This window comes from Sapajus apella, unplaced genomic scaffold (assembly GCF_009761245.1).
Source record: "Sapajus apella isolate SASKATOON/1434 unplaced genomic scaffold, GSC_monkey_1.0 scaffold19, whole genome shotgun sequence".
In the NCBI taxonomy this organism is placed as follows: Eukaryota; Metazoa; Chordata; class Mammalia; order Primates; family Cebidae; genus Sapajus; species Sapajus apella.
The window spans coordinates 22669729-22681830 of NW_022436959.1; the positions used below are offsets into that span (position 1 = coordinate 22669729).

Consider the following 12102-nt stretch of genomic DNA (forward strand, 5'->3'; position numbering starts at 1 on the left):
TTAGCAATTAAGTTATCTATCTTACCTTGGCATCATTCATGGCACCTCAAAACAATTAATAACTTTGAAGGTGGTCACAGACACCATAACAGACATAATAATAGTGAAAAAGTTTGAAATACTGTGCTAATTACAAAAATGTGACACAGATACCGAGTGGGCACATGCTGTTGGAAAAAATGGCACTGATAGACTTGCTAGAAACACGGTTGTCACAAACATTCAAGTTGTAAAAAATGCGGTATCTGCTAAGCTCAACAAAGTGAAGAGCAATAAAATGAGGTATGCCTGTATGGGAACGCACTTTTTGCAAAAATGTAAAGCTAACCAGTTGAAATGCCCATTGATGTGGATTTTAAAAGACATATTTACATAAATGGAATTTAACACAGCAGTAGAAGTAGAAAGCGTTTCAGCTACACGTGGAAAAATCATCAGCTACAACACGAATAAATCTGAGTAACAATGCTAAGAGGGAAAAGTAGAAAGACATGTTGATTGTCAGGCACATGGTAACTCAGTATTTAGAATAGTGCTCACCTTTGTGAATTAGAAAGAACAGTGCTATAGGAAAAGAAAACAGAGAAATAAATATGTAAGTCCTGGAATGGGCAACTGATACATATGTGTTTATTCTATTGTACCTATATTAGTATAAGCAAAACAATCAGTATTAGAACTGAAGAAGATATTTGCAACAAGTCTCACAAAGGTTAAATATCCACAATATAATAAATGAGAAACTGCATGAAAGTTTCCTGTTCTAAATATCCATGGATATTTTCATCAGATGATGGGGTTTAGTAATTTTTATATATATTTTATGATATTTATGCGATGTTGGTATTGCCTTAACAGAACTTTTTTAAATGATGCAAATGTAAAGGCAAAGATTGCTGTAATATGCAAAGAGTCTGTAAAGTATTATTAAAAAACAACTCAATTGAAAGAAAGGCACATCTTTTAATAATGTTTTCAGAAGAGAGGTTACACAACTCTAGGAAATGTATAAAGATATGTTCAACTCACTAGTAAACAGGGAAGTGTGATTTTACAACAAAGAAAAAGATACCGGTTTTCACTCATTGTTAAAGAAATATTATAAAATTGTTTATATGTAGTGTGGTTTGGTTGCAAGGAAATGGACACTTGCATATTTCACAGTGGGAGCCATTCAGAGGGATATAATGGTGTAATAGAATATTTTTCTCTAGAGTAACCTTCAAAACAAATGCACATGTTTACACAAATGTTCTTCAAATAATATTAAATACAATACCTTTTTGTAATAATGAGACACTAGAAATAGCTTAAAAATGCATAAAATGAAGTAATTTATTTTAAATTGTAGTACATGCACTTATTATAAAACATGATGCAGTGGTTAAAATTAATCTGACAGAATGCAGCACATAACATATGCATATGTTATATACTGATACACAAAGTTCTCTTATACATATTTGAAGTTAAAAAAAACCCACACAAGTTAATGAACAATATGTATAGCACAGTTTTATTCATGTTGAAAATATGTGTGCATTAAAGATTCTTGTATGAACATTTGTATATATAAGTATGTAAAAAAAATCCTTGGACAGTTGCATATATTATGTCACTATCAGTGGTTATCATTGGGATAAGGGGGGTGAAGAGGCACATACCAAAATTTCTGTCCTGTTTTAATATTTTTATTGCAATAAAATAGGCTAAGGCTGTATAGCTGGCTGCATTACCTGCCTTTGTGACTTTTTTGTAGGTAGGTTACATTATTAAGCATGCGGCATGCAGTAACAGCAGAAGCAGTGGGTATTTATGGCAGCTGACCCAGCAATTAGGCTGGAGTGTTCCTGGGTGGATTATCCTGTCAACCCAGTCAAAATACAAGGTCAAGCCTGACTCCTATTTGGAGAGTCCATGTCAAAAGGAAATACTGAAACAATTGGCTAGAACCCCAGTTGCAGTCTAATCAATTTCTCCCAGTAAAGGAGAAAGTAGAAATTGTTAAAGACATATTTGCTGACATAACTGTCACGTTTATATATTCACTCAAAAGATAATTTTTGATTGATGAAATTTATTAAATGAAATAATGTATGTCATTCAGGATTATGTGAACTGCAAATCACATCTGGGAGAATATCTTAATGAAAGTTATTATAATTTACTAATTTTACTTTTAAAATTTTAGAATTCATTGAAGAAAAATAGAATATATTTATCATGGAATCTAGAATATATAATTACAAAATATTTTAAAATTATAGAATCTGGAATATATAATTATAAAATAGGATGAAGGGATAAAGTATCATCGAGATATTTTACAGTTTTTATAAAATAAAAATATATTTCATTGGGTTAAATGCTAATGATACAAACTGAAAATATCATCTTTTTAAACTATTCATCATGTGCCATAACATGCTTATTTTTCAGGTTAAACTTTTTCCGCGATGTTCCTGACTTCAGAGTGTTAGCGTGTGGTGGAGATGGAACCGTGGGCTGGGTTTTGGATTGCATAGGTAATGCAGACACATACTTAATATGACTGGGGTGAGAGCAATGGCTTTAAGTTCTGTTTTATCTATGTGTCTATGGCTGGCATCATTATCTTTGGAAGCAGTTATATAATTAGACATCTGGAATGTTGCGCGCTGTTTATTGGTTTAAGTAATTCTTCTATAGTTCAAAAATTTAACTGACAAAATAATTTACAAGTATCTGGAAGTCCTTCCTTTCGAATCAATTTCTTACAGTATTTACCAGACTTTCAGAGTTGTTTTCAAATGGGACTCTAGGAAATCCAGTTGTTTGCATACCCCAGCAAGTCAAAGATGTAGTCTTAGTATTTGTGATAAAGTCTGTGCCAAATGGTTGTGCTTACTTTATTTAAACATGGAGCCTCAAAACCTTACCCTCTGTGCATATTCATATTGTTATCATCCATTATCATCATTATGATAGCTAATTTTTATTCATTGTGTACTGATAGTCCTGTGCTAAGATTTTTACCTAAATTACCTTGTTTATTCCTCGCAACTCTATGACATAGTATTAATAATCCAGTGTAGAGATAGGGAATCTAAAACTTGGAAAAAGTAAATAACTAAAACAAAGTCTTATAGCTGTGAACTGAGAGAGCTGGGATTAGAACCCACAGTTTAATCTTATTCTATGTTACCTGTCTATTTAAACTGAAAGAGCTCGATTTTTATAAGCAAACAATATAGGAACAAGATCGAGCATATAAGGTAAGTATGCGGCACAATAAAAACTATAAATTCAGGAAAATTATTTGATTTTTCAGATCTAGTCAGTTGTTGGAACTGGTTACTAGTAAGAAAAACAGATCATGAAATGGCCTTTATGAGGATATAAATCCAAACAAGTATTGACTCTTTTTGGTCTCATTTCAGTTACTGCATTGACCAATTCTGTGTTTAAAACAGGCCCTTTCCTAAAACAGATTGATTCAAAAGAAGTTTTACCTTCTGTATAAATTGCAACAGACATCTATTTAGTCAAGGCAGATAACATTCTGTCTTTGCATACACTAAAAATATTCACATTAAAAATAAATACATATCGGCAACATTTTTGATAAGGATCTAACAGCTTTAATCTACTAATATTTGATTTAAAAAGAAACAGTGAAAATTCTGATCTGGCCTTCTGTTAAACAGTGTAAATCGTATATATATGTTCTATCTTAGAAGACAACCAGAATTCAAGAATTGAAAAAGTTAATGAGTTAGTTGGGAAAGTCTCTGAAGACTTGTAAGGATTTTAGAGGGAAAATAGCAGGAATTTTTAGTTTGTTTTAGCCCTCAAAATCTTAATTATCTAGCCTGTATACATATCCCTAAATTATCTAGCCCTGGTATGCCTACACACATACATACACTGACTTTGAGGGGCTCAGGAGGAAGGAAAAATAAAAGAAAATGATATACATTTGTGAGATTGATTCAAGGCATATGATGATTCAAATCAAAGCATATGGGATGTCAGCAGCAGAGATCTTTACTGCTCTGAACCCAAAGCATTATGTGATGTAAAGATTAATCTCATGGAAAACCTGCTGATCTTGGCGTGTCCCAGCTGTTAAAGTTGTGTTCCGTTTACTCTGACACAAAGGAGCACTGTGGGTGGGAAAAAGTCAAGGACATTGTTAGCAATTTACTCACTTTTAGAATTCAACAGTTTTCAAATATTTTATTCCTTCAAGTAAAATATGCCTGGCATTGATGTTGCAAAGGGACTTTATATAGGACGTACCCATTGACCCTAGTTGTGTCTCTGTATTGTAATCTTACGCTGTATATAATAATATCTCTGAGGATTGTAATGGAGATAAGACATGCCGCAGTTTTTAGCTAAGACATTTAAAAAGCTTTCCTCGTGCTTGAGTTTTGACAATCCATCATACTGTGAAAAATAGTATTTGTGTTTTGTCAGCTGCTACAAATGTGTACAAATTATTCATAATTCATAATTGAATATATCTAAAAAATGCAATTTTGTTTTGTTTATAAGTACCTAGTGGAATTCCTTCATTTCATGTCATCAGGCTTTTTTTTAAATATTATTTTATCTGCATTCAAAATCTTATTTATTTGTATTTTTTCATTCTGCAGAAAAGGCCAATGTAGGCAAGCATCCTCCAGTTGCAATTCTGCCTCTTGGGACTGGCAATGATCTAGCAAGATGCCTGCGATGGGGAGGAGGTAAGGCAGCTGCAACAACAAAATCAGAAACAGTGCACAACACCCCTTTCCCTTGCAAATAACAAGAACAGAAACAAAAACCATATGATTTCATGAATATAACTGATGTAGTATATGTAATATATGATTTTGAACAACAGTCTAGGGTAGAAGAACAAGTAGAGGGCAAAGAGACCATGGGTATTGGGCTTTAATGTCATATTAATTATAGACTTAAACTTCAGGAGGGCAAGTTTCCAAACATCTCTGGTTTTTGTTTTTGACGTTTTCATTTAGAAAATAACATGGATGTACATTAAGGTAATGTTTATATTTTTCATTTACAAATTGTGTGGTAAAATCACAAACAGAGGAAAAATGAAAGACTAATGAATTAGCTTCCCAGGAGTGAGTATGTTAAATAACACTTAAATATTGAGACTCACTCTGTGCTATCCAGCTGTATTCTGCACTTTGGATACAGAGTTGACAATAGAGAAACAAAAAGTCCTTAACTTCTAGCGGCACATAAAATGTTATGTAAGACTTTATGCTAACAAGTAAACTGATGAACATTATAAGGCAAAACCTCACTAAGGAGATAATGTAGAAGAGAAGACTAATAGCTAGAAAAAGACTCAGGCATATAAACCTGGGTGTGAACTTCGTAAGCAGAGGGAACATGGAGTTCAAAGGCCCAGAGGTGTCAAGGCACTTGACGTATTCAAGAAACTGAAACTGAAATAGTGTGTATGGAGCAGGGTAAATAAAGAGAATATTTCAGGAGGTCTTAAAACATTTTGCAGAATCACTGATAGGCTATATTTATCTAAAGATCACTGAACACCACCAGATAAGATCACTAAACACCACCAGACTTTGGTAAAGAAGCAGGAATTGAATGTTAAATATATTTAGCATCAAAGCTCACTTAGAGAAGCTGGAAAAGTGTCTACTAAGACAGAGTGAACAGAGTCCCTGGGGAGCTTGCTAAAAATACAGTGGCCTGACCCCACCCCAAACACACTGAATGGAAATATCTGGAGTTAGGACCTCAGCAGATATTTTTTTTTTTTAAACAAACTCTCTAAGTAACTCTGATTTACAGCAAAATTGGAGAACAATTCCGTGAATATCTGGCCAGCTAGCTCTAAACTGTGTACATGCTAGACTAAGAATTTAGTATATATTCTATTTGGGATTTTTATTAAGAATTTACTTTAGGAGTATTTTCATGAGTTGTATTAGAGCTCATGAAATCTAAAGAAATGAATGAAGACATCACCATTGCTGATAAGATACTTGTGTTTGCCAGTGTTCATACAAGTGCGTTGATTAAAAAGAAAATATGTGTATCTTTTCTTCTGTAACATATATTTGATATATTTGAAAATAAGTAATTTTATTTTGGCTTCCAAATTATCAAATGGCCTAAATCTCAAATTTGATGAAGAAGTCCATATTTGACATACTCTAATGATTCTTGTGAAAACACATACAAAGTACTAACAATGGTCTAAGGCAAGGACTATGGTTTGTGTCAAAGTATCTATTAGTGATGAATTCCCTGTGAGTATATGATACATTGGCACTGTTCTAGGTGCTACATAACAGTGAGGAAGTAAATAAATGGCTTCTATCTTTTTGGAGATTACGTTTTCATTGAATATAATAGACAATTATTAATGAAATATGTAATTACAAAATTTAATCAGGGAATCAGGAGTCAGAAGAATTAATAATAGAGATGAACTGTCTAGGTAGATGGTCAAGAAGGTCTCTCTGGGGAGGTAACATTTAAGCTGGATCTAAAATACCAGAAGGAGGAAAAATAACTCCTTGTGTTTCAAGGACTGAAGGAAGGAGTGCTGGTGGGGTTGCTGAAGCAGCAGGGCAGTGGTGGGAAGTTGGGGTGGTGAGTACCATGACTTTGGAAAGATAATTGGGAGCTAGATAATGCAGGAACTTGTTTGTCATTGTAAGAGTTTTATATGATTGATTTTGACATGGAAAGTGAAGCTTTGAAAGTGTCAGAAGTAGAGTAACACACTGACACATTTCCAAAAATGGATTAATTTTGGAATAGAAAATAAACTGGTCAGAAAATGTGAAAACATGCAGAACTATAGTTCTCCAAATGAGAACTTCAATTATACTTGTTCTGATTACATGATAAAATGAGCAGACTAGAGCTTACCTGGTGTAAATCAGGCAAGTAGACAAACTGGAGGTACATTTTCAGGCTTAGAACTGTACTTATCAGTGGAATGGATAGGAATTTTAGGGAAAGCAAGGTAACAAGATGCCCAAGTTGAGCAATTAGGGAAATGGAGAAGCCCTTTGCTAGAGATTATTAACAAAGAAATATGCTTTTCAGTGGAATTGTCTCTTGCCAGGTGTGTAACTTTGAACAAGTTACTTAAAAACTGTGTGCTGTAGATTCCTCATCAGAAGTTGAAGAAAATAATAGTGCCTACCTTGTAGGTTCCTGTGCTAAACTAATACATTGTTTGTGTTAGTTTGTTCTCACACTGCTATAAAGACATAGCCAAGACTGGGTAATTTATTAAAGAAGACTTAACTGACTCACACTTTCAAATGGCTGTGGTGGACTCAGGAAACTTACAATCATGGTGCAAGGCGAAGGAAAAGCAAAGGCACATTTTACATGGTGGCACGTTAGAGAACCAAATGAGCAAAGGAGAAACCGGCCCCTATAAAACTATCATATCTAGTGAGAACTCACTACCACCAAAAGTGCATGGTAGAAGCCACCCTCATGATCCTATAACCTCCCACCAGGTCCCTCCCTTGACACACGGGGATTATCGGGATTACAACTAAAAATGACATTTGAGTGGGGACACAGAGCCAAACTGTATCAATGTTTGTGCAAAGTACTTTATGCAGTTGCAGTAATTATTGTTATACTTAATTTTGTAGGAGAAAATACTTCATTCAACCAGCAATCATTTTCACTTAAGGTCTTGGGAATCTATTGACTTGAAGCCTCTTTTTTACAAGAGTATATTTTGGAAAAGATGACACTAAGAATGTAGGATATCTTAGGGTGTTTGAAAAAATGCTTGATTAGCATTCTGTTTGTAAATTTCTGGCAAAATTAGTCTCTCTAACAAAAATTTGATTATTGCAAGGAAAATCTTGTTTGTATAGATTAAGGAGGTAAGTGATAGTTGTAAATAGAGCATACTTTTCTATAGATTTGTTGTTGCATTTCTTTATGTGATTTTCGTTTGTAACAATTTCTGACTATTTAGATCCAATCACTATAACAACATATCATTAAAGATAAAATAATTATTAATTATGTTTTCATTCTGTTTCTTAGCCCTGGAGTGATTACAAGCTTTAAGTCAAAACAATGAAAGTAAAATAGTATTATTGATTTTTGAAAAAAGTCTTTTGTTGGTATGTTTAGTGGGTTTGATTTATCTTTTATAAAATCATGATCTTCTTGAGTTCAGAAATCCTACTAATAGCTACATATCATTATTTAACAAACTTGGGCGTAGATACCTACAAGAAGTAAGGAAAAGGTATTTGTTAAATGGGGCACTACAGCCTGGAGTTCATCTATGTGAATCACTTCTGAATTGCAGATGTTGTAATTCTCAAGATTTATTTATTGTCTCTTTCTACCTTTGCTTGACTGGAAGACAGATTTAAACCAGATTTTCATATTTAGTCATAAAAATCCCTGTACACATATCCAGTGGTAAATATTTTAAGCTGAGTGACCCTACTATAATCTAGCTGTGGTAATTGATTTTCATTACATTCATTCCTATCATGTTCTCTCCTGGTTACTTGTTGTTCCTACATTGTTCTAATGTTATATTGAATGGTGCTACTATTAACCTGAGACATGACTGAGAGCAAATTCAACATTTTTTAAAGGATTATTACTTGCTTGTTTTTCTGCTCATCCTATGTATGTATATGCATACACACAGACGATACTCCTATATTATAATATATACTCTTATATGCAAAATAATTTATACCTAAAGACTATCAACTGTATTCTGAAATGAAAGCAGAATTTGGAAAATAGATGAACATACTTAAGTGTTTTTTATTTATTTCAGTAGGTAAAACAAAATATACATGCGTATAATTTATTTGGGGAGCTATTACTTATTCTTCTTAAAACAAATTAACAATTAGGAATTAATTAAACATTTACAATAAGGTAGTGCTATTAAGAAACGTGAAATGTTATTAAATACAATTATTGTAGTCTTGCAGCTTAAACCATTCAATGTTTTGCCACTGAGTACAGTTATATGCATAATATTAATATTTATAGCTTCAAATTATACTATAAGATATATACCTTTTGAAATATTTAATATTTTCCATGATTCTATGTAATAATTACTTATCATACACTTTATTAAATAGCGCATAATTACTTTTTAAAGCTGTGTAAGGTAAGAAGTGATGATGAGCTCCAAAAGAGGTATTTCTAGTTCCTGGTGGCCTTTGCTTTCTAATAGTTAATTGAACAATTGCACCTTTAGTGAAATGTATTCCTCTTTAGGGAATTTTCGCATATGAGACTGCCTGTTTTCTTTTCATCCAATGAGTTTATTCAGTGATATGTATGCTAATAGCTCTAATGAGGACTCAACTCTGGCATTTCCTTGTTCAACAATTAAATAATGAACAGAAAAAAAACCCTGAAAATATTGTTCCAACTTAAAATACCATTTTAGGACTGTGTGTGAGCATTGTATGGGTAAAGAGAGAGATTATTTAACTTAGTACAATATTTCTGATGGTATCATCATCAGTAGTATAATATTATTGAGAACTTTCTATTCTCTGTTTTAGGCTCATGTACTAAGACCCTTTATGCATTATCTTGCTTCCATCTTCACAAGAAATGTAAGATTTTTACAGGGAAGGAAACTAATGTTGAGGAAGATTAAGAAATGAAAACAGAAACTCTGTCAGGGTTAGGCTGCAGTGATAACTATGTTATATACCTACCGATAAATTGGATATTGAAAATTTAATATTGGGATGACTTTTATTTTTAGGCCATGTTGACCATCTATCATAGATTCACTAAAAAATCGATTTGTTCAGCATTTACTGTATGGCAGGCCAGGTTAAGAGGAACCTGTAGTGACAAAAACAAAGTAATGACAATGTGGTGTACTAGTTCTAAGATAGGGCTGGTTTTGAAACTGTGAGTAGACTGCGTGAGGGGCATCTAAGCCATTATTTTGAAAGGGTGCTTTCCAGAAAGAAGTGTTAGCACGTTTATTCATTTTATTTAATTTTGTTATTTTAAAGATAGAACATCGCTGTGTCACCCAGACTGGAATACAGTGGTGCAATCGTAGCTCACTGCATCCTGGAATTCCTAGCCTCAAGTAGTCCTCCCACCTCAGCCTCCTGAGTAGCTGAGACTACAGGCATAAGCAGCAGCACTGGACAGAAGTGTTAGCAAATATACAACTAGGCCAAGGAAATAGATGCAAGGCAGTCAAAAAGAAAACGGGCACCCTGAGTAGATAAAATAAGAAACAAAATTTTAAACGTTACAAAGAGTAGGACCTTTTATTTAAATTCAAAGTTCTATATCACTAGAGGGGGGAAAGTGAGGATAAGAGAGTGGTGGAAACTGAAAAATCTAAAATGTCATCCATGTTTTTGACTTCAGCAGCTGGGTAGAGGATGGGGCCTTTGTGAAGTCGGCTGCACAGGAGGAAGATATGGAAGCAAAGAATTAATTCAATTTTGAATCTATTGATATAAATTTTATGGGGCATACAGTAAACATGTTCACTTGGCAGTTATATACACTGAGAATTTGCACCACAAAAGAGAAATACAATGTGTGTTACAAATTAAGGTTAAGAATGAAATGTGAATATGAGTATAACGTTATAATTAATTCTTCACTTGACAGTAGCATGTGCTTCAAAATCATTATCTTTAGAATATTACGCATGCAAATGAACAGGGAGAGCCAGTGTTACAGCTAGCCTGAATTTGTGAAACTGACTCTAGGGCAAGCAACTAACCAGCAGATTGGCCAGAAATTTAATAGGAGTTCTTGGGATCAAACTTTATGTACATCGAATATCTCTTTAGAGTATAACACGCTCAAACATAAAAACACAGCTTTTTGATTTGGCTAGATTCCTTTTCTCAAGATATTTTCTTTCCCCATTAGGTTATGAAGGTGAGAATCTGATGAAAATTCTAAAAGACATTGAAAACAGCACAGAAATCATGCTGGACAGGTGGAAGTTTGAAGTCATACCTCATGATAAAGATGAGAAGGGAGACCCAGTGCCTTACAGTATCATCAATAATTACTTTTCCATTGGCGTGGTAAGATTTCCACTAAATTTTACCTTTTTATCTACACTGAATAATCACAGTAAGGAACCTTTTACACTATCAAAATTTACTGATTGTAAATAATTTATTTTACCTTTGTGCCAGCAAAACATCTCCTCTAATAGGCAATTATTATTGCTCTAATGACCAATAATTGTTTTTATCATTGCTTACTAATTTAGAGTATCAGCAATTGACGTATTTTTCATGTTTTAAACAAAGGGAAAAATATATTCTTTGTAATTGTTTTATTTGTGTTACTAAAATGAAGTTGAAAGTCGTTTAATATACTTACAAGTTTTAGAGTATAAGTTGAAGCTCCATATTATTGAAAACGTGAAAATATTGCAATAAATTTTATCTAACTTTGAGATTCATTTTATAAAATAATTATAACTTACTAAATATCTATGAAAAGTCTACAAAAAAATCCTGCTACTATTCTCAGGTGATTAATTAAAGTCAGAAGGCTGACTTTTCACTTCATTTCTTTTAGAATCTTACACAGAGTAAAATATTATTTGGCAGGTGAAATAGTTATTAAAATTTTAATCCTAAAGGAATAATTTTAACAGTGATTATATATATTTTTAGCCAATAATTATGAAATCTAAAAATACATAAAGCATTAAATTCCATTTAATGTATGCTAATTTTATGTCATCTCTGTCTCTCTCTCTCTCTCTCTCTCTCTCTCTCTCTCTCACACACACACACACACACACACACACTAAAAAAGCTAATAGAATATGAAAAGCATTGGTTGAGTCCATGAGCGTAAGATTCATATCTTTAAGCAAATTATTTAATTTCAGTATCTGGTTATTTTCCTGTGTCATGCAGGGTTTTTTTTTTTTTCTCTCTCATAGAGGTACAAATATGATTGTACATTTAAAATATCTCATGGAGTGCTAGATAATAAAGGCTAAATATGCAATGGTTACCAATACTGTGATGAATATTATCATTTGAAAAAAAAATGCAATGCATCTTGATCTAGAGAAGCCCTCCT

The 12102-nt window shown here is 33.0% G+C and overlaps 1 protein-coding gene across 13 annotated transcripts in view; it reads left to right on the forward strand.

Annotated features, from left to right (window-relative positions):
• Window positions 1-12102, forward strand: part of DGKB (diacylglycerol kinase beta) — a 723408-nt gene that overhangs the window by 309952 nt on the left and 401354 nt on the right. For all 13 annotated transcript variants that reach the window (XM_032286738.1, XM_032286728.1, XM_032286731.1 and 10 more), the window contains 3 exons: window positions 2440-2525; window positions 4641-4730; window positions 10921-11081. In XM_032286738.1, coding sequence (XP_032142629.1) covers window positions 2440-2525; window positions 4641-4730; window positions 10921-11081 — 337 coding nt within the window. The remainder of the gene's footprint in view (window positions 1-2439; window positions 2526-4640; window positions 4731-10920; window positions 11082-12102) is intronic.